This window comes from Chenopodium quinoa, unplaced genomic scaffold (assembly GCF_001683475.1).
Source record: "Chenopodium quinoa cultivar QQ74 unplaced genomic scaffold, ASM168347v1, whole genome shotgun sequence".
In the NCBI taxonomy this organism is placed as follows: Eukaryota; Viridiplantae; Streptophyta; class Magnoliopsida; order Caryophyllales; family Amaranthaceae; genus Chenopodium; species Chenopodium quinoa.
The window spans coordinates 8,282,329-8,306,927 of NW_018745448.1; the positions used below are offsets into that span (position 1 = coordinate 8,282,329).

General features: G+C 38.6%; 1 protein-coding gene across 1 annotated transcript; it reads left to right on the forward strand.

The window, feature by feature from the left end:
- Positions 1-6,572: 6,572 nt before the first annotated feature.
- On the forward strand, positions 6,573-8,843 carry LOC110713708. Its single transcript, XM_021892161.1, has 2 exons — positions 6,573-6,922; positions 7,022-8,843. The coding sequence occupies exons 1-2, from the start codon at positions 6,710-6,712 to the stop codon at positions 7,499-7,501; spliced, it is 693 nt and encodes a 230-aa protein (XP_021747853.1). The 5' UTR covers positions 6,573-6,709; the 3' UTR covers positions 7,502-8,843.
- The last annotated feature ends 15,756 nt before the right edge of the window (positions 8,844-24,599 follow it).

Below are 24,599 nucleotides of genomic sequence, written 5' to 3' on the forward strand. Positions count from 1 at the left end.
GAAGAACAACCTACTCTTAGTACTGTTAGGCGTCGTCTTATTAGGCAGTCTTTGGGAAAAGATCTCGGCCATAATAAAAGTGGAGTTTCATCTCTATCTGATAATATTGACGACCCTTTTCAGCCGTTATCAGAGAAAGAGCAAAAGGAGGCCTTTTACCGTCATAAAGTATTAGCAGATCATGAAAGGGCACGACGCCCTATGAACCCTAATATTCCTGAGGACGTTGAAATTCTTGACATTGAACCTGTTAGTGTCCGTTATCATTTGCGAACCTTTGCTGACAAACCTGATTTTAATCAATACGGAACCAACGTTGGAAATATTCATATTAAAACTTCAAATATGCCGAGATCTAAGTCGGCCGGCTATCAGTCTCAGGCTGCAGATGATACAGCAGAGCCTAGTGCTGGGGCTGGACCAAGTTTAAGGCCTGAGCCTAGCAAAAGGCCTGGATAGGCACAAGTTATAAGTTCTTCCAGCTCTGAGTCCGAAAAGGGTTCAAAATCTCATGTTCACGATTCTGCTGTTAAATCTGTATTAAATGATGATGACGATAGCGAAGAACAGGTAAACCAGGGTGATAATGTCGAAAGCCCTGAAAGATCTGAGATGATTGACCTCATGGCTCAAGTTACGCATGAAGAAAGCTTAGATGAGGAGTATAACTCTGAAACCGATGAGGCTGACTACCGGCAACCTCTTATTTTACCTTCTAATAGTAAGGTTGCTGAAGCTAGTGTTAGCGGTGTTTGGCTAAAATTGGCCGAGGAAAAGGAATATTGTCGTAAGGCAAAAAGATTCTATCGTATACCAGAGGGGTATGAGCTAACACTTCCACCACCCTCTGCTACCGTTCTTGATTGCCCTGACGGTCATATTGCTATCTACGCCAAACACTTTGAATTTGGCCTTCGATTTCCCCTTCATCCCTTTATTGCTAAAATATTTAAGGCTTGGAACGTATGTTTGGTACAAGTTACTCCTCCCACTGTTCGTGCTGTTATTGCACTTGTCTAGGTTTTGCTATTTAAAAATTTTCCGTTAACATTGAATTTATTTAGGAGGTTGATAACCTTGAAATGTGATGGACAATCTGAAGGTTGGTGGTCGTTGTACACGGCCTCCCATAAATTTACTGTAAATCCAAAATTGTCGAGCTGCAAAGGTTGGCAAGATAAATTCTTTTTTATGAGTGTTCCGGAAGATTTTCCTATTCGGAGAAATTTCTTTCGGCCTCATCCTCGGTTCGGCCATATTGCCGAAAGAGATCTTGGCCCTCAAGAACAAAGGGCGTTTGATTATTTTGACGCCGTTAGGGTTAATATCGGCGGAAAAACTCAGGTTGTTCCTAAAGTGTGGGTGTCAAACGTTAAGTATATTTTGAACAACGCACCGCTATCATATATCGGTCTATGCTGGACTGATCCTTATGGTACTTGATAGGGTCATAAAAGTATGATATTACATTTATTAAGCTCTTGATATTATAATTAAAATTTCATTGTTTAAGGGTGTTTTATTTAATATTCTTCCATAGACACGAGTTACTACTATTTTATTTAGTTGTTTATAGGAAAGAGAATTTTGACATCAAAATGGATTCAATTGCTGCTCGGGATTCAAGGAAACGAAACCCCACAAATTGGGATTACTCATATTTGTATCAAGCCCAAAGTTAATGATGTAAGTGAAGCCCATCAAGAGAGACTTGATGTCCAGCAGCCCTAAAAGAAGCAGAGAAACCCCAAAAGAGGAAAACACGTTCATCTTCTCTAGGAAGCTGCTATAGGAAATCTTGACCGATTCTCGCGGGTAACAGATCATCAAACAATAGATGATAGGGATGAAATCAGTTAATTATGGGGGCGAAAAATTTGGATAGGTGGTTTTTTTTGGGGGGTCTAAGTTTGGGATTTGTTAAACATCGCCCACAAATTACTACATAAAGCCCACAAAATTCACTTGGTTTGACAATATTGCCCTTGACCTAAAAAAAAAACAATCACACTCTCATCACTCACACTCTCATCGCTCATCTTCTTTCAACCTCTCTAAAAAAAAAAAATTTCAAACAACGGCAATGTCGAGGCGGCAAGGCAAGGAATTGGCGGCGGCGGTGGAGGGAAGGAGGTCCCAAGGAGGCAAGGTACAATTTGTAAAAAAAAAAAAAAAAAAAGGAAAAACCGCCGTGACGGAGGTGGGGCGCCCTGGCTGGACGCCCAGCCAGCGGTGGTGGCGCCAGCTGCAGACGCCGCCACCAGTAGGCTGGCGCCTGGGCTGGACGCCATAGCCACGGTTGTGGCGTTTATTCAAGGCGCCGCAGCCGTGGCTGTGGCGTCCAGCCCAGGCGCCAGCCCACTGGTGGCGGCGTCTGCAGCTGGCGCCACCACCGCTGGCTGGGCGTCCAGCCAAGGCGTCCAAACAGTTAAGAAGGCAGGAGTAACACTTTAAAACTATGTGCAATGTAAACAACCAAAACGTACCAGTTCTCAGGGGCATATTCACAGACGATGAAGATTGACTACGACTAGATGACGATGTCCGACCACGAGCACGACCACGACCAAGACCACAGATATACTCAAACGCACTCCTGTTCCGCCGTTGTCGACCTCGAGGACGGTCAACTCCTTTGGGTTCCTCATAATCTAAGGTAGACGTGTGGAACATGTCATGAAGTACATGAGTAGCGTCACGAATAATAGAAGGATGGCTGGAGGACACTCGGTCGTACATCGAACGAAACTGCTCCAACTCCTCCTGTTCACGGTCGGCCGTTTGAGTGTCTGCATGCTCACCAATAACAAGCGTCCTCCAGAATGAATGGACCTGATCAACATGTAACGACGCCCTTTCTTCTGTAATAACGCGGTGAATGGTGCATGCGCAAGGTAATCCATGAGTTACTGAAATAGCACACCCACACCGAGCATACACTTCGTCAGCCAAGTCCCTCATCCTGTTCAGCTCAGTGAGAATCAACCCCAAGCAGTAGTGCGACACACGACCATGGAGAATCTTAAATATAAAATGGCTATACATCGTACCATGTCGTCGTCTGGAGTCCTCTAGAGAGTTCCTGATGTCGTTCTTCTGAGTTTCAATTGACTTGTTAAGTCTATCGAACAGTGTATCCAAAGCAGCGGTCGATGAATTAATCCAGTCCTTGGTAGCTCTATGAGCGCTCTCAACTCTACATGTTGTAGTGTTCCCAAAATGAAGTACCTGGTTTGTCCAATATTTGACAAACTTTTCCCTGTGAGGGACCCATTGCTGCATCACATAGTCCACCAGTGCCGGACACCACTGGTACGAATCCCTGAAGTTAGCCAATGCTCGCTCATACGCTTCCTCTGTGGTAGCCTGTAGGATCTTCCGCCACTTACCATTCACCAATCTCTCTGCCATTTCCAAATTCTTGTTGAAAAGGTTGTAGGCTTTCACTTTCACGCAGTTGTTGATGTGCCATGTGCACAATAAGTGGTTCGATTCTGGAAACAGCTCTGCTATGGGGGCAAAGAGACCTCCCTCACAGTCGCTGACGATGGCTGCTGGATGAACATTAGGCCCGATGTAGTTTCTCAGCTTCTCCAACACCCAATAATAACTTGGAGCCGTCTCATCCTTGATAATTGCATGACCAATCAGAAAGTTCTGGTTCGTTGGAGTCATCCCCATGATCTCAACCAGTGGGAACTTGTACTTGTTTGTCTTGTACGTTGAGTCGATCAAAATCACAAATGGCCAAGACTTGATGATATCAGCACAATCAGGATGCACAAGGAAAAGATGAGTCACCTCCGCTGTATCTTCATCAGAATCAAACCAGAACAGGTAACCACGTGATTGTGCCTGGTGTAGCAGCTGCTGTATAGGGTTCCTTCCCTCTGACCGTTCAAACCTGAGTTGCTGTCTGACGTTGTAGATGTGTCTTCGGTTTGGATGGTCTTCTGGAAATTTCTCTAACACAGATGCTAATATTTTAGCAGGCTTGACTTAAGCATCACTCATTTCTTTCACAACTAGTTTCGCAGCAGGACTTAAGCCGCTCAGCTGTCGATGACCCTCTTCATATACTATCATCTCATGGTTGTGATACCCCCATTTAGAGTAACCAATCACTTCCCAACCGTCACGACTCCGTAGTTGTCGAACCTTTACTCTGAACTCACACCCACAACCTTTCCGCTTTGTATCAAACCGAGTGGCTGTACGAAAATCTCTTTCATCTCTTTTGCGATAACGGTCACATCTCAAAATGCGATCCATTCTACCATCCCGTTGAGATTTATGAGTTACTACTACCAAGCAAAATCCAGCTGCAATTGCAACCTGTTTTGCCCAATCAATCGCCTGTTGAGCTTCTTCGAATGGACCATCATGTCCAAATATCCCACTGTAATCATTTCCATCTCCACCATATTCCTGCATCAATTATATATTTCAATAAATACATTTAACGGATAATACATTTAATTTCTATATTTACACAGAATTAACACAAAAAAAGCATAATTATATATAATCAAACTTAATTTTTATAAAAACCCAATTCGAATTTTCAAACTAAATTTAAAAATATACCATTTCGAATTTTCAAACTTAATTTTAAAAAAACCTATTTCGAATTTTCAAAATTAATTTTAAAAAAAACCCATTTCGAATTTTTTTAAAAAATCATTTTCGATTTTTTTTTTAAAAAATAAATAAATAAAAAACAACAACAAAATCAAAAAAGAAAAAAAAAAATTAATTTATAAGGGTGGCGTCTGCCAGGGCTGCCACAGCCACTGGACTGGCGCCTGGCAGGGCCGCCTCAGCCAGAAGAGTGGCGCCTGGCCAGGACGCCAGTCTGGTGGTCTGGGCGTCTGGGCTGGACGCCACTCTGGTGGTTCTGGCGTCTGGCTTGGACGTCCAGGCTACGGTTTGGGCGTCCATCCTAGGCGCCGGAGCCACTCCGACGGTAAACCGTGAATTTTAACGGTGACTTACCTCGTTTTCCGTCGACGACAACGTACCTCCGGCGTCCCCCGCATCTCCGGCCTGCCCTCCGGTCTCCCCCGGCGAGCCAGTACGGCTCCACATTTTTTAAACCGAGATTATTTCAATTTTAGAAAATGGGCATAATGGTCACACCAAATCATATTTGTGGGCTTTATATGGTAATTTGCGGGCGATGTTTAACGATTCACCTAAGTTTTGTGGGTGGCAGTACATCAGAAGAGACAACCAGTACCTACTGCAATTGAAGGACTGAAACAAGGGTGAAGAACAATTAATAGCACTAAATTTGTTCTCTTCGTGGAATTATCTAAGTGAATCTAATTGTCACTTTGTCAGTACCTTGTCTACTTTCAGTGGTATTACAATTTTGCTTATTACTATTTATATGCACTAGTTTTGTAGTTGGTATTGGAGTTTGGATAATTAGTTTTGTTTGATAAGTTTCATTATTGATTAAGCTTTGTTAATTAGCTATATTATGTATTTCATGATTTCTCTTTTTCTATTCTATACTATTAGTATGTCAGGCTAGATTAAATAAGGGTAGGGAGATAAATTATGCATTGGATTATTGTATTGTGAGAATAGAATTGTTATAATTATTGGGTATTATGTTTATGTCTTGATTGGATTGATAATTTGGTTTATTGATATGAACTAGTCGAATTATATTTTAGACCGGCCATCTTTTGTATAGTTTACTAGTTTGATTGCTAAAGTATTAACTTGTGATACGTAATTGTCTTTGTTAATTTCCTTTGGTAGCAATTAGGTGTGTGATTGGTGACTAAAACCTTTTATAATACCTAAGATTATCAATCCTTTGAGTTGCACAAATCCGAGCTTGTGAGATTTGTGGTTTAAGTTAACTATCTCCTTGTTTTAATGCTGCTAATTAATCGAGTCTAGAGAGCTTGTTCTAGATTATTAGTTAGTTAGACAATAACCCAAGATCTTGTTTGGTTTATTTGCACTTGAGGGAGGTTGAGTGCTTATTTGTGTTCATCGGTTAACATTAAGACATGTGCATGATTTATTTGATTCGGTGATCAATTCATGTCCAATACTAATATATATCTTCCGATCCCTATTTTATTATCCTTGATTTTTATTGTATTTCAATTTTAGTAGTTTATTTATTATATTTTGTATTTTATTCGTCCTATAGTTCCTAGTAGTTTATTTGTTAGACCGTAGTATTATTTCTTCAAAACGGGGGTTTCTAACATACACAAGTTATAGTTTAATAACCCAATTCTCTATGGGATCGACCCTAGTTTACCCTACTACATTTTAGGAGGTTAGAGTTAGGTTTATTTTTGGTAGACACGCGACAGTCGTACCAGTACTAACCTTACATATTATTGTCGTTCTTTATTTTGTTCGTGTTTTGATATTATTAACATAGGTATTATCTTATTATTACTTACATATATATATATATATATATATATATATATATATATATATATATATATTATTATTATTATTATTATTTTACATACTTATCAGCCTCTGTATTTGCTAACTAAGTTTGGTATATGTAGGTCCACAAAACTTAGACAAGAAAGCTCTCGGCTTATCGCCTGACGGCAAAAGGGTGATTTCCCGCTGTCCCCCATCTCCTAGACCAGCCTTAGAAACTTTTGCCTCTTTTTGCTCACGTGCCTCTACTCGCACTCCTAAAAGAAGGGCAGAGGAGATGGCCGTTGAGAATGTAAGAAGAAATCGGCGTCTAGTTTCACTGGGTAATAGACGCGGTGGTATTGCTGCTGCCGTCTCAACAAGGAAAGAAGATGAACCGGCTTCTAAGCGTTCTAAGGCCGACACTCAAGAGCCAAAGGCCACTTCGCCCCCCAAAGCTTTTGTTCCTGAACAGGTGGTTTCGGCAACAACCAATATAAATGCCGAGAAGGTGTTTGAAGACCTTACTTTATCTCCTGTCCCTTAACAAGTATAACGGCTAAAAAAGTTTTTTTTTTATTATTATTATTTACTATTTATTTCATATCAGGTACCTGCTCCGAACTCTGCTGAGCCCCAACAGGTCGACCCTGTCAACTCCGACATAAGTATTCCTGGCATTACCTATCGGGGTGGTCAATGGATCAAACATGTTGAAGGTAAGATTCCGGATGAGGTCTTAGAGAGAGTAAGGGCTCCAGAGGGTCGTTCCCGTGACCAATGGCGGCCCGAAATGGACGTCTTTCGGAATGAGTCCATTTTTACTGACGATCCTCTACGGGGTGGAAATTTGGGATATCGGCTTCTGCGAAATGTTTCCACTCCGGTTGACAGGCCATCTGGACTTATCAGCCCTGTCGCTGCTCAGCATATGCATGATCTGATGAGGCTACGCAGTTATCGTCTTACTTTATGCTTTTATTATTATTTCTATTTTTCATTTTACGCTAATATACATATTTTTATATTTTATATATCTTATATATGTATAGGCAGTTGCTTCCGGAATAGAGTTGGTCGAAATGTATAGATTCTACCAAGAAAAATATCACCAGAACATATCTAACCAAAAATCTCTGGAGACAGCATTGAAGAATGCCGAGAAAGCCCTTGACGGAATTAAGCTAATAAAGACTAAAGATGATGCTGAGTTAAAATCTCTGCGCGAGAAATTTGATAACATGAAGAATCTTAAAGAAGAGATAAAGGACTTGAAATCTCAGCTTCAAGAGAAGAATGTCGTTGTCAATTAACTTTTTGCTGTGAAAAATGACCTTTCTAATGCCAAGGCAACCATCAGTGATCTGGAGGCTAAGCTTCAAAAAATGGAAGCCGAAAAACCTAGAGTGCGTCAGAGAGCTGTTAGCCGTTATATATCATCGGCAGAATTTTGCAGCAAACTGCAAGATCGCTTTGACAGTGGGTGGACTGCTGCTCAGAGATGTGCCGCTCACATTATCGGCTTGAAGAAAGACGATTGGGCAAAAATTGAGGAGGCGTTTGGTAATGATGCTCATAAAACACCTTCTGGATTTGAGCAGCAGAAGTTTTCAGATGAAGATATTCTAAATCTCGCTCCTTCTGTCGATGCCGGCATCTCTAACTCCAAAATTTTAGACTCTCCTAAGCCTGAGAACAAACTAGCTTAAAAGGGCAGGCAGTCATCACCAGCGTCATCTTGCGGCTCTTGTGTTATAGGGCCTTATCTACTTTAGTCTATGTTATCTTTATATTTTTTGAAAAAAACTATGCGTTTTTGACAATGCTATTTTATCGGCATATACCCTTTTGTGGTGATGCCTGTCGATCCAGTTTAGCTTTTCCAAAACATCGTTTCTTTTGCAACATTATGTCTGTTTTGGGGTTTTTTGTACGTACCCGAATGGAGGGTGTGTACGTCCCTCGGGAGACAGATTTGCAATGCAACACTCAAACGACCCGATCACCTGCAAAACAACGGACCCCGGGGGGCCGGAGGTCCGCCTCCTACGATCAAGTCAGTGACCGAAATAATGTATTTTAGAGAGAGAAGGGAGAGTAAATGTGGGGGGCATTGCCCTTGGAGAGAGAATTGGATCCCCCGAAACTGATGTAAAGATCAGTATTTATAGAGCATTGGGATATGTTCCTCTTAGGTTATTTAACCTAAGTAGATTGGCTTCCCATCATTTTACGGTTTCTAGGGTTGTGGGCTTAGAGCCCATTTTCACCCTTCTTTCATTGAGTGACACGTGTCATGCTCTAATTGGCTCATTGAGCGCCGAGCTTGCGGACAGGTGTCGCGGTGGCATTGGTCCACATATAGGGGGTATTTTTATCCCAAACAATGTCTGTATAATTTCAATACATTTATGTTTTTATGTAATTTCAGTTGATGCTATAACTGCCTTTGTTCTAACGACTCTTATCGGTTTTAACCATTCAACCTAAAATCATATTTGTTTTGAGCATACAACTCATACATCATGCTTATATATATAATTGTAAAACAATCATAACATATTAACCGGTATGTTAACAAATCACAATTTTTGTGAAAGATGATAAGTTATAATTTGGGGTATAGCCCCTTACTCCTCCCCTTTTAGTGCAAGCATCATTTTTATGATGCATGTACTTAAAGGCTATTTGCAGATAGTAGTAGCTGATTCAACGTAAATCATTGGTCACTTGTGCAACTACATAATAGTTTCGCAAGTACCCTTATCAGCGATCACGCTATAGTTGTGCCTCATGTCGGCGCATACCATACAATGATTTAGTCGAGAATTTATATTGAACCAACAACCTCGTGAAATAATGAATACCACTGATTAGGTTGTAAGTGCGTCATTGTCACGGAAGTGGTTTTTAGTTGTCCATCCCACTTAACGGTGGTCTGTTAAGTAGAGGATGCCTTTATACGCATGTTATAAGATGGATAACACTGCGTCTACTTTTATTTATCACCAGGGATACACAAAAAGTGTTTTTACATTATACAACTCTTTTTTTTTTTTTTTTACACAAAATACGTCTTAAGAATTACCGTATTCCAGACATTCTTTAGTGGTTTTCCATCCTCTGATTCTAGATAGTACGATCCTAGCATTACCATATCTCTTATCCGATATGGGCCTTCCCAGTTAGCTGTTAACTTACCATCTTCATTTCCCTTTCCTGTTGCCGCTGTTCTCCGTAACACCAAATCTCCGATGGCCAATGGTCGATGATTGACTCTTTTATTATAAGCTCTAGATATTTTGTTTTTGTATGCGGCTGACTTAACTGCTGCCTTTTCTCTGACTTCTGGCAAAAAATCTAACTGCTGTCTCAACAGTAGATCATTTTGCTCTTCACAGTAATGCTGTACCCTAAATGTCGGCAAACCGACCTCAGCTGGTATGACGGCTTCTGTTCTGAAAACCAAATGGAAAGGGGATTCTCCTGTTGATTCTGTGACTGCTGTTCTATTTGCCCATAAGATCTCAGGAATTAAATCTGCCCATAACCCTTTGACATTTTTGATCTTTTTCTTTACTGCCATTACTATTTGCTTATTGGCTACTTTTGCTTGGCCGTTTGACTGCGGATGACATACTGCCGCATATGCGAATTTGACCTTATACATTGCTAGCAAAGTTTTTACAGGTTTGCAATCAAATTGTGATCCATGGTCAAAGACCATCGCCATCGAAAGGCCAAATCTTGTGAAGATATTTTTCCAAATAAACTTCCTCACTTCTACAGCTGATATTGTGGTTACCGGCTCTGCTTCGATCCATTTTGGTGAAGTAATCAATGCCTACCAGTAAAAATTTTCTTCCCCCAGTGGCTGACGGAAAGGGACCAACTATGTCCATTCCCCATTGAGCAAACGGGACTAGGTTTAATATCGGCGTTAGATCATTCGATGGCTGATTTAGAACTGGCGCAAACTTATGACATTTTTCACATTTTTTGACATAAGAAGAAGCATCCTCATTCATTGTCGGCCAGTAATATCCTCTTCTCGTCATTTCCCTTGAAAGAGCTCGTGCCCCTAAGTGGTTTCCACAAGTTCCTTCATGAATTTCTTCTATTAACCTTGCAGATTCATTGGCCGTTATGCACCTTTGCAATGGCAATGAGAATCCTCTTTTATAAAGTTTCCCCTGGTATATTATGAACCAGACGCTGTCTTTTCTGATTTTTCGAGATTCCTCCTTATCTATCGGCAAAGCTTCTGTCAACAGATATGTTAGAATTTTGTCATACCATTGATTCCCTAGCTGAACAGAATGAATATCTTTGGCTGATTCGTCTACACTTCTATGTTTCAGAAATTCCACCATAACAGTTCTCTCTAGGTCGTTAAAACTTGAGCTGGCCAACTTTGCTAGAGCATCAGCTTGTGAGTTTTGCGCTCTCGGCACCAATTGGACTTCAAAATACTGCAACTGAGCTGTGAGCCCATTTATCTTTTCCAGATATTTTATCATTGCCGATTCTCTTGATTCATACTGCCCACTAAACTGACTGGAAACCAACTGTGAGTCAGTTTTGAGAATTAGTCTCCTAGCGTCCGCCGCTATGGAAAGTTGAATGCTTGTTATTGCCGCCTTATATTCAGCTTCATTATTTGTCGCTTTAAACTTGAATTTTAAAGCGTACTCAAACGTTTCCCCCATCAGGAGTTGTTATCACAATTCCGGCTCCAGATCCTATCAAAGTTGCTGACCCATCTACATATACTTTCCACGTCCCTAACTCTTCCTCTTCATCATTATAAGAAGTTTCTACAACGAAATCTGACAAGGCTTGCGCTTTTATAGAAACTCTTGGTTTACAATGCAATTCGTACTCCGACAACTCAACAGCCCATTTTAGTAACCTTCCCGATGTATCCATTTTTTGCAATGATTTCTCTAATGGTGATTCGTAAGGATCTCTATCGGATGTGCATCAAAATAAGGGCGTAGTTTTCTAGCGGCAATGACGACAACAAATGCCATTTTTTCTATCACAGGATATCGTCGCTCAGCTGCATTAAGAACATGGCTGACAAAGTATATTGGCATTTGTTGTTTGGCTCTTTCGACTAGCAGGACTGAGGCTACTGTTTTTGGCGATGCCGATATGTATAATTGTAACCGCTCCCCTTGCTCTGGTCTTACTATTGTTGGGAGAAATCTCATATGATTCCTCACCATCTCCAAGGCATCGGCTTGATCTTTTCCCCATTCAAATGATTATTCTATCGCAGAACCACAAAAAACGGGAGCGCTTTATCTGCTGATTTGCTAATAAAGCGTGGTAATAAGGCTGTCATTCTTCCCGTTAACCTCTGTATATCTCGAATTGTTTTAGGTTGCTTCATTTCAAGGAGGGCGTTAACCTTATCAGGATTTGCGTCAATGCCTCGTTCACTAACCATGAAACCCAAGAACTTTCCATAACGAACTCCAAAGACACTTTTCCGGATTGAGCTTCATCTGATATTGCCGTAAAGTAGCAAAAGTTTCTTTTAAATCATCTATGTGATCTTTTTTTTTGCCTTGTTCTTTACTATCGTATCATCTACATATACTTCCACATTACGACCTTTTTGGTTCGTGTAGACACCCATTTGTGTCTCCCCAAAACCAAACCCAGTGATGACTACCTTTCACGTCGAATCATAATCGAATGAAGTGAAAGTGTGGAAAGTCTAGTGTTGCGGATAGTTTTAATTCTTTTCTCTTCTCTCTGTTTTTGAAAACTTATTTTAAGAAAATAGTCAATCCAGTTTGGTTGGTCCATGATAAGGATCCAATAATGGTGTAGTTGGATGGGGTTTGAAAAGACCTTTCCAACGATATATTAAGCCCAATTCCGATGAATATCGAGGAAATTATGGCCAAAATACTAAACTGGGCCCGATTTGGTTTTTATATGCGGCCTAATGATCTAGAGGAGGGCCTATTATTAATTAGTAAGGCGAATCTTATAAAAGAATATATTTTCAGTTATCTTTAACATTCCTAAAGCTATTAGAATTGATTATAGTCTTTTAGAATACTCTAGGAGGTTCTTTTAAATCCTAATGGAGTTAGGATTGATAATTATGTTTTAAAGAGTTTGAAATTCAATAAAACTACTCCTTTTAAGAACCCTTATTTTGTACGAAGTGGAATATATTTAGATTTTATTTTCGTGCCTCATAATATTTATCCAAATTTTATATGGTTGGATAGATCTTGAAATTATATTTCCAATGATATATTATAATATTAAATCCGAGTTATAACAAAAAATATATGAATGAGACATGAAACTTTATCCAAAACTGACATCCTTCGACTATTTTGGCCATATCTTTTTATCTACAAAATATTTTAATCTGATTATAATTGGGTTGGAAAGTAGACTTTAAGATCTTTTTAACGACATATTATATGCCTTATTTAGACTTTCGGATCAAAAGATATGATAAAAACAAAAACGTGTGAATTTCTGAAATCAGCGCCAAACGCCAGCTGTAGCGTCTGGCGCCAGCATTGGCGCCTGGCGCTAGTGTTGGCGCTTGGCGCCAATAGCCTAATGTTGGCGCCAACTCTGTTTTCGTGCGTCAGGCTCTGTTTTGTTAATTTTATCTTTTTGGCTGATTTTCTCTATAAATAACGTCGTAAAAACTCCGTTTTCATTCACCAACTCTCATCAAGATTTTCTTGATTATTCTCTCTCTCTCTTTTTCTAAACTAGCCTTTTCTCAAATACAAAATTCCGCATTTGTAAGACTTAGATACACCTATCCATATTCGAAGTTGCCTTCGCCCTAGACGTGAAAGGTTTAATTTCTGAGGGTTTGGTCCCAAATCTCTCTTTCAATTATTTAATTTAATTGTTTGTTTATTATTTTCCTTGAAGTTACTAACGTGTGTATTTTTTTATTAAAAAGAGGTATGAGGCATCAAAGTAAGTGCTTTAATGGTTTTAATTGATATTATGATGTAGAAATCATGTTTATATTGTTATTATGATATTCCTAGTATCCTGTTTAGGGAAAAGTTATAATATCAAATATGCTTATTATGATTCCTACGATGCTTCCTATGTTCTTCCTAATATTTATACATGTTAATATCATGTTAGGGTTAAAGATTTGATTTTTATTGCTTAGTGACATGCTAGGGTTTGTTATTAATCTTGTTAGTGTCATGCCTAGGATCTTGCTATTGTTATGCTTTAATATTAACATGAACATGATTATGATTATAATTGTTATGACGATTATGAATATTATTATTATTATTATTATTATTATTATTATTATTATTTTGATGATGATTATTTTATTTATGACTATTATAATTATTATCATGATTATTATTATGTTGCTTGATTTTTATTGTTATTACTTGATCACGCCTTTTTATGCATGTTTAAAGGGAATTGGTACTTGTAATCACGTTTAATAAGATAATTAATAATCTTGTTTAGGGTTAATATGATTATAATTCAAGTGATTGCCAATAATAGATTTATTTGTGCATTAAATTCAACCAATATAGATAAACAGGTTTAGGGTTAATCGTATTGATTGCATGTTAGTCAGAAAGCGCTCATGAATACGATCAGAATAAAGTAGAGGCCTATTATTAGGGCAGGTTCAATCTCTTTTAGGTTGGATTTGTACCTTCATCCCCGAACCCTTATTTGGTTCTAGACCTTATGGAGTTGACGATCTCTTGGACCGTTAAGGGGTGTAACCTTCACCCTGTGAACGGTTTACAAGTTCCTAAAACTTGTTGGCGACTCTTTTGCTCTATCTTCTTCCCTTTTGGACGCCACCGTACTTTAGTGTATGATCACAGTGGGGTTCAAGCTAGGGGTTAACGCTTGAAATATATTCCCTACAGTTTTTGGCGACTCCACTGGGGAGGATTTCTATTTTAATTCCTTCATTTGTTTCGGCAATGATTTAGAATGAGTGGATGAGACTCGAAACGTTCTAAGTATTTTATGTGCGTAATTTTGATTAACATTATTGTCATATGCATAAAAAATATCTCATTGGAAAGACCATCCATAATGAGTTAAAAACATAGGATTTTACACGTAGGAAATTTGAGAAATATCTTTCACAACTAGGACTGAAATAACACCGTGTGAAACTGGAAAATTTTATCGAGCACAGAAAGCTGCTGAGGCATGTGGGAAGTAGCGTCAGGGGCCAGAGCTTGGCGCCAGCATTTTAGTCGTAGCGCCAGACGCCAATATTGGCGCCAGGCACTACAGTTAAAAGCTGGCGCCAGTCTCTGTTTGCTGTCGCTAATTTCCCCCAATACCGAGCCAGAAATATGCGTTCTAATTTCGACCAGTTTTTCGTATTGTTTGCTCGATCCTACTTCCTGATTGAATTTTTTCTCACTTTTCCGAAACCCATATGTGTTCTACATATGGACATAACCCTCTGGGAATTCATGCTCCATCTACCTGATTGAACGCTCCGTGCAACAAAGGATACATCCGAGAATGTTGAATTCACCAAACCATGGAAGCGAGTTTTTTCTAAAACTCGCGGTGTCCCATCCACTTGTGCCAACCCTTCATGGTTAGGCTTCCGCGCGGTGCATCCGGACAATTAACCATGGACCCTCTTTGACTAAACCATATCCCGAACTTTAGAGAACTAGAGCCATGGTTAGGTTGCGAACTCATTGCATCATATTGTGCCTACTTGACTAATTGTGCATTATTTGTTGTGCATATATATTATGATTTCTCATAACCATTTGTTGACTTGTGTTATGACTAAATAAACTGATTAATGACTAAAGGACTTTGTTTAATTAATTAATTAATTAATTAATTAATTAGAGCTAATAAGTAAACATAAAATCGAGTCATAGTTCCTTTAAGTCAACCCGGATTTTTATTCCCGTATACTGCACAAGCATCAACTTGATTTGGTCATAGCCGGAGTTCTAGGAAGAACTACGAGTCGTGACACCTGTGGATCTGTAGCCCCGAGTCTTATCTTTAATTTGGCGCTGGTTTCATCCCAATCAGAGTCACAGATCAAAAGGTATGACTAAAATACCACAGTCTATCCAGTTTAATGCAGATACGTGAGGTCTTAACTTAGTCTTTGCTTGAGTCTAGTCACATAGTCTAGCCACATGGTCATGACACAAGTCTTAACATGTCACATACACTCACTAGTCATAGCACACACTTTTTATATGTCACCATGACCAGTCCTAGGTTCATGCATGAGTCGGTCTTTTCCATCATTTGAGTTAGGGGGTACATTCTATTCCTAATTCTTCATATCCCTCCATCTAATCTTCTTTCACACTCTATTCCAATCTTTCTTCACTTCCTCCATCCATTGCATGTTGAATAAAGTTCGAGTCAAATAATTAACAATAAATATCCCCAATTTCCTTTTCCACAGTACTTGGTCGAGGAGAGAAGGGCGATTAATCAAGGACAACCTCTTTGTTCAAGTCTCACTTTTTGATAAACCAATTCGTCAAAAGAGGAAGGCTAAAAAGATAATGACAAGTTAAGAAGAAGTCAATGAGCTTAAGAACCAATTGGTTACCATGACTGAGACACTTAAGCTACTCACACTCAAGATCAATGATCCCGTGAAGCAACAACAGATGGATATCATGCAAGAGAGTCTAAGCAAGCTATCTAGTGACTATAAATTTCAGGGCATGAGTTCACAAGGGGTCTCGCTGGACAAGGAACTTCTTCCGCATAAGTTTGACGCCACTGACATCCCTAAATTCAAGGCAATAGATAACCCTTACTTCCATCTAAGAGCTTTTGAAACTATAATGAGCATTAAGGGTATCGATAAGAAGGTTTTCCCCTCTCTGTTCTCACTATCTCTCGAAACCGTTTGTCAACAATGGTTCTTTTCTCTCGAGAAAGAAAAAACCTCTTCTTGGGAGTCGATAACAAACTCTTTCATAGATAGATATAAGTGCAACATCCAAGAAGAAACAGACCACAGACAACTTGAGATGTTAAAACAAAAGGAAAACGAAGGATTCACTTCTTTCTTCAATAAATGGAGGGAAACTTCCGCTAATATGGTCAAGGCTCCTACCGAAAAAGAATATGTGAGGATGTTTATCAAGAATCTCCAAGGGAAGTATTCAAAGCACTTAAAGTACCAACACAATTTAGATACTTTCAAAGCTGTTTATAATATAGGCATTGACATTGAAGATGACCTTTTGAAAGATAATGGTGCGAGAGGAAAGAAGAACGAGCATCCTTCTTCCTCTCCCATTAATGAAGTACATGCCACGAACGCCTCTAATCCACGAATCCAAAGATCAAAAAGAGTGTTCACTCCACTTGGTATGAGTTATGAAATGGCTTTCGAGAAGCTACATCACAAAGGACGACTAGTCATGCCCATAGGGCCCATCAAAGATCCAGTTCCAGAAGCCAGGCCACCTAAGTGGGACCCTAATAAGCACTGCAAATATCATCAAGGAAAGGGTCATGACACTGAAGAGTGTTGGAAACTCAAAGAAGCTATTCAAGATCTAATCGATAACAATGAAACTTCCGAGTTTCTAGCCATCGAAGATGACCAAGAATCCTTTGATCCATCACTTCTTATCACACCTGTAGGAGAGCCCATGATCGAGACAACTTATATGACCTCTCTCGATGAAGTGGCCATAATTGAGGAGGATGAAAGTCTTTTCTTAGATAATACCAAGGAAGACTCGTCAAGTCTAAAAGAGGACATTCGAAAACTGCAAGATGTCATTTCCATGCTCTTGAATGTGGTAGAAGGATTAGCAAATCAGGTGATGGCCATTGAACAAAATTCTTGCCAAGGGTTTAATGAAGAACTCAATGCTCCTAAGCCACAGGCAAAACGGACCATTGAAGAATACACACCAATAGGAACAACTTACAATGAAGCTTTTGACTGTCTACCTGATCAAGGTCATATTCACTCCATTGGTCCCATTCAAGACCCTCCATCTGAAAAACGTTTTCCCAATTGGGATCCAAATTCCTATTGTCTATACCATAAAGGTCGCGGTCACACTACTGAAAAGTGTCTCGCCCTCAAGGATCGTGTTCAAGACTTCATTGATTCAAATCTCCTTCATGTTCCTCCGCGCGACAAGAAGGCCAAGATTAGTAACAATGGTAACAGTGGCTGTAAAGGGAAGAAGGACGACTATCCTTATTCTTCCGAAAACACCTACTTAGTAATAGTGTTGGTACTTTCAACCTTAGTGAGATCCTAGCCATGGGTAATCGAAAGCAACCAAAAAGGGAATTTACCCCTATTGGAATTAGCTACGATGATGCTTTCGATGGACTCCATGCCAAGGGAATCATTACTCCCATTGGACCTATTCAAGATCCCCCACTTAAGAAAAGATTGCCTAGTTGGAATCCAAACGAACACTGCAAGTACCACCAAGGTAGGGGTCATGCTACTGAGAGCTGTTGGAAGCTAAAGGAGGATATCCAACATTTGATTGATAATAACAAGCTTCCCATACCTCCAGTTTACAAGAAGAGCGAGTGATGATAAAGGAAACAACACAAGACAAGAGGCGGGCTTCAACGACAAGATTTCGTGACCTCTTTTTTCTATTTCTTTTTTTATTTACCCCTTCCCCAATAAGTCTAGCATAGGCACCTTTTTTTATTCTCTTTAGATTTATTTTGTAGGATCATTATATATTTTCTTTTAATAAAAATGAGAATTTATTTCCTTACATATGATCATTTCATTATATTGCATTAAAAAAAAACAATGTCGAATTAAACACAAGGTATACCAATGATTTAAGGCAACCCTTGTAGCCACATCATATCTCCTTTCACCTTTAAAATATGCAATCCTTTCTTCATAAACCACTTTGAGCCTCATCTAACGATAGACCTTTCTTTTTTCAACCTACATCTATCTATCCTTGGGATGGGATGGTGTGCAACTTTTGCAATTCTAAAGAAAGCTTGAGCAAATTCAAAAGATTAAAATAGCAAAAATAGCAAAAAAAAAATAAATAAAAGTGTACAAAAGGGCAAGTGTTCCAATGTCTTTGATATGAAAATGTCTTCGATATGAACACGTCTCAGATTGCGTCTCTTATCGAGTGCTCGGTACCGTGCCTAAGAAACATGAATTCCAAGTGAGTGATAGACCGCATGATCGAGATTGCTCACACTTATAAAAATGAAATAAATTCTAAAGCAAAAGAAAGAGCTAAAAAAAGAGTAGGAAACCTCAAGCATGAAAATACAAATATTCAAAAGCAAGGTTGCACACCTTGGGGGCTTATATAGGGTCTTGAGCCTTTATCCCTTTTTTCTATAACCTTTAGCCTAACCACGTTACAACCCTTAAAAGACCTTTTTGAGGTATACACACACTTGTGCGAGGTTTGGCTAGAGCTACGTTCGGCCTGATTCCTAACGGATACGTAGGCAACCTCACATCGAGGTGCGGCCGTAATAAACATGCATTTACATTCACATTCACACACTCACACCATGATCATATAAAGGGATTCCCTATGATCATCCCTATTTTCTTAGAGCTGGACTTCGGGGCTTGATCCCTATATCATTAACTTACCTAGCCTAAGAGTCGCCACCATTTGACTCTTTTAACAAATAATATCTTTCCACACACTTAGCTCTTGTGGCTTAGCTTTAGTGTCACTTTCACACACTGCACAGATACATGACCAAATATACTTCCCTTAGGAACCCTTTGTCATGAAATCTTAGCGCTGAAACATGCCTTATCATATCAAAATCGCTCATCAATCATAATTGTCATTACATAGAAGTATGAAGTGCTTAGCCTCCGTGCCTAAGTTACCCAAATACTTTCATCATTGAGTCAACCATTGAGATAGCCTAGGATGTATTAATCCTTGCACCTTGAGAGACAGTATCAAACAACATCTGACTAAGCTCATTCAACATGCATCTTCAAACATCGCTTCTTCTTTTTCACGTCTTTCTTTTTCGGGAGAAAGTCAATACCCTCCACAAAAATGACAGAAATTTTTTGCTTTTTTGCATTTTCGAGTCGCATAATCAACACTATGCACACACGGGTCATGAGTCTAACACATGTGTCATTTCACTTTGAGTCGACTCAACCTCGAGTTAGTTAATCAGCGAGTCAAGTTTATACCTTGAGTCGTGTCAAGTCGATGAGTCAAGCAACATTAAACCTTAGGTCAACCCTAAGATAATTTTAAGCCTTAGGTCAACCCTAAGATGGCTAAAGAGATTGGCAAAGTTCTATAGTAAAAAATAAATACAAGTGCAGCAGAGTAGGGAGGACCCTACTCTAATTCTTGGCGACAGAGATATTTCAGCAGCGACAGAGCTCGAAGCCTCTCAGAAAGGTGATTTCGACCTCATACAGCAATTTTGGGTTCCTTGGTACGCTAGTTAGCCCCTATTATGATTCCTGCGATGCTTCCTATGTTCTTCCTAATATTTATTCATGTTAGTATCATGTTTGGGTTAAAGATTTGATTTTTATTGCTTAGTGACATGCTAGGGTTTGTTATTAATCTTGTTAGTATCATGCCTAGGATCTTGCTATTATTATGCTTTAATATTAACATGAACATGATTATGATTATAATTGTTATGACGATTATGAATATTATTATTAATATTATTTTGATGATGATTATTTTATTTATGATTATTATAATTATTATCATGATTATTATTATGTTGCTTGATTTTTATTGTTATTGCTTGATCACGCCTTTTTATGCATGTTTAAAGGGAATTGGTACTTGTAATCACGCTTAATAAGATAATTAATAATCTTGTTTAGGGTTAATATGGTTATAATTCAAGTGATCGCCAATAATAGATTTATTTGTGCATTAAATTCAACCAACATAGATAAACAGGTTTAAGGTTAATCGTATTGATTGCATGTAAGTCAGAAAGCGCACATGAATACGATCAAAATAAAGTAGAGGCCTATTATTAGGGCAGGTTCAATCTCTTTTAGGTTGGATTTGTACCTTCATCCCCGAACCCTTATTTGGTTCTAGACCTTATGGGTGTAACCTTCACCTCGTGAATGGTTTACAAGTTCCTAAAACTTGTTGGCGACTCTTTTGCTCTATCTTCTTTCCTTTTGGACGCCACCGTACTTTAGTGTATGATCACAGTGGGGTTCAAGCATGGGGTTAACGCTTGAAATCTATAAGGTCTAGAACCAAATAAGGGTTCGGAGATGAAGGTACAAATCCAACCTAAAAGAGATTGAACCTGCCCTAATAATAGACCTCTACTTTATTCTGATCGTATTCATGTGTGCTTTCTAGTTAACATGCAATCAATAGGATTAACCCTAAACCTGTTTAATCTATGTTGGTTGAATATTAATGCAAAAATAAACTATTATTGGCGATCACTTGAAATTATAATCAAATTAACCCTAACAATATTATTAATTATCTTATTAAGCGTGATTACATGTACCAAATTCCCTTTAAACATGCATAAAAGGTGTGATCAAGCAATAAATAAATAAGCATCAAGCAACATAATAATAAATAAATATCATCATCATAAAAATAAATTATAATTGAAATAATCATGATAATAATCATAAAATAAAATAATCATCATATTAATAATAATTGAAATAATTATCATAAATAAAATAATCATCATCAAAATAATAATAATAATATTCACAATCATCATAAATTATAAAAATCATAATCATAATCATGTTCATGTTAATATTAAAGCATAATAAAAATAGCAAGATCCTAGGCATGATACTAACAAGATTAATAACAAACCCTAGCATGTCACTAAGCAATAAAAATCAAATCTTTAACCCTAACATGATACTAACAATCACAAATATTAGGAAGAACATAGGAAGCATCGTAACAATCATATTTAATATTAAAATTACCCTAGACATGATACTAGGAATATCATAATAACAATATAAACATGATTTCTACATCATAACATCAATAAATCAATTAAAGTACTTACTTTGATGCCTCGTACCTCTTTCTAATAACAAAATACACACGTTAGTAACTTCAAGGAAAATAATAAACAATAATTAAATTAAATTATTGAAAGAAAGATTTGGGACCAAACCCTCAGAAATTAAACCTTTCACTTCTAGGGCGAAGGCAACTTTGAATATGGCTAGGTGTTTCAAGATCTTGCAAATGCGGAATTTTGTATGTAAAAGAAAGTTAGAAAAATAGAAAGAAAAGGATGAAGTAATCAAGAAAACTTGATGAGAATTGGTGAATGATTAAGAGAATTAGAGAATTAATAATTGCGAATGAAAACTAATTGTAGGTGAATGCTAATTAAAACTGATTGTTGATGATAATCCGTGAAGGAAAACGGAGTTTTTAATACGTTATTTATAGAGAAAATCAGCCAAAAAGATAAAATAAACAAAACAGAGTCTGACGCATAAAAAACAGAGCTGGTGCAAACCCTGGCTAACTAGCACCAGGCACCAACATTAGCGCTAGACCTGGTTCCAGGCGCCAATGCCTGGAGTCAGGCGCCAAGCCTGTTTTTAACGCGTTTTCGAAAATCAGATAAGTTTGTTGTACTGGAGGATAAAATCATATAATTTCCTCGAAAATGCTATTTGATTTTAATTAAAACTCTAAAAAGTCAACAAAAGTCAATTTATCAATGCTAATTGAATTAGGAATGAAAAGCACCTTCTAGAAGAATCTAGAAGACTAAAACCATTCCTAATTGCATTAGGAATGATAAGTCATATTAGGCCCTCCCCTAGATCATTGGGCCGTATATAATGCTCAAACCGGGCCCAGTTTAGTAAATTGGCCATAACTTCCTCAATATTCATCGAAATTGGGCTTATAATATATCGTTGGAAATCTCTTGGCAAGCCCCATCCAACTAAACTACTATTGGACCCATATCATGGACCAACCAAATTGGATTGGCTGTTTTCTTAGAATAAGTTTTCAAAAATAGAGAGGAGAAAAGAAATTAAAACTATCCGCAACACTAGACTTTCCACACTTTCGCTTCATTCGATTATGATTCGATGTGAAAGGTACTCATCACCGGGTTTGGTTTTGAGGAGACACAAATGGGTGTCTACAGAAGCCCCTACTTTGACTGAGTTTGGAGAAACGCAAGTTTCGAAAACAAAAGTCAAAGTATCGATAGGGACGGAGAATGATTCAGAACGTTCTGCGATCCTAAACCACTCTTGTAACGCCAATACCTGCAAAACTAGCGTTAGAAAAACAGATAAAAGAGTTAAGAAACGCGTATCTTGCACCGTCGAGCACACGTCTCTGAAAGTAACCGATTGTTTTGAAGACCTCCTACAAGCTAGAGAATGCCATCCCGCTTGAAAACCGTTACGCCTGTAACTGCTTCCAATTTGGAAGATTGCTTCGCCTGAAACGATCCTCCTTCGCTTTGATAATATTCCATGTCCAAGGGAATACTATCAAAGATTGTTTCACCTGAAACAATCCTCAGTTGTTTGTGACAACTCTCCACAATCTAGGGAACGCCACCTTGCTGTTTCGATGTTCACTCATCTGTGAACAAAGAGCTTCTTTTTGATATGTTCACGCGTCTCTGAACAAAGGGATTCTTTTCTTTTTTTTGGATATGTTCACACGCCTCTGAATCAAGAGCTTCTTTTTTATATGATCTTCTGAATGATATGTCCACGCGTCTCTGAACGAAGAGCTTGATAATAGGATGCCCACGCGTCTCTGAGCGAAAGAGCTTGTAAATAGGAGATCTTTGATGATATTTCCACGCGTCTCTGAACAAAAGAGCTTGATGAAAATGTTCACGCGTCTCTGAACAAAAGAGCTTGAATAATATGCCCACGCGTCTCTGGAGCAAAGAGCTTTGATGGAGATCTTCACGCGTCTCTGAACAAAAGAGGTTGAATAATATGCCCACGCGTCTCTGAAGCAAAGAGCTTTGAATGGAGATGTTCACGCGTCTCTGAACAAAAGAGCTTCGATGACTGAATGTTTGTTGTGATAATATTCTGAAGAAGAAATTTCTGAAGACCAACGTTTGTCGATCTCTAAAGCTCGCTTGAACTTTGCTTCCGCTAAAACCAGTACGCCGGTGTTTCCGTAATGAGCCAATTCTTAGGCGCTTTAAGCTAAGTGAGACGATCTTTCATCAGGTCAACCACTTATTGTGATTGTAATCAAACTGACTACTTAATCATGTCAAATTGCTTATAGGGGCTAACTGGCGTACCAAGGAACCCGAAATTGTTGTATGAGGTCGAAATCACCTTTCTGAGAGGCTTCGATCTCTGTTGCTACTGAAAAGATATCTGGCGCTAAGAATTGACTCTGTCGCCGAACGCTGTGATAGGGTCTTCCCTATTCTGCTGCACCTGTATTTATTTTTGACTATAGAACTTTGCTAATATTTAACCATCTTAGGGTTGACCTAAGGCTTAAAATTATCTTAGGGTTGACCTAAGGTTTTAAAGTTGCTTGACTCAATAACTTGACACGACTCAAGGTATAAACTTGACTCGCTGTGATTGACTCGAGGTTGACTCGACTCGAAGTGAAATGACACGTGTGACTCATGACCCGTGTGTGCATAGTGTTGACTGTGCGACTCGAAAATGCAAAAAAAATCAAAAATTTTCCGTCATTTTTGTGGAGGGTACCGACTTTCTCCCGAAAAAGAAAGACGCGAAAAAGAATTAAAATTTTTTAAGATGCATGTTGAATGAGCTTAGTTAAATGCTATTTTTTACTATCTCTCAAGGTACAAGGATTAATCCATCCTAGGTTATCTCAACTGTTGACTCAATGATGAAAGCATTTGGGTAACTTAGGCACGGAGGCTAAGCACTTCATACTTCGTGATGCAATGACAATTATGAGTGATTTTGACGAACCATGCTTCAGCGTTAAGATTTCATGACAAAGGGTTCCTAAGGGAAGTATATTTGGTCATGTATCTGTGCGGTGTGTGAAAGTGACACTAAAGTTAGGCCGCAAGAGCTAAGTGTGTGGAGAAAATATTATTGAAAAGAGTCAAATGGTGGTGACTCTTAGGCTAGGTAAGCTAATGATATAGGGATCAAGCCCCCAAGTCTAGCTCTAAGT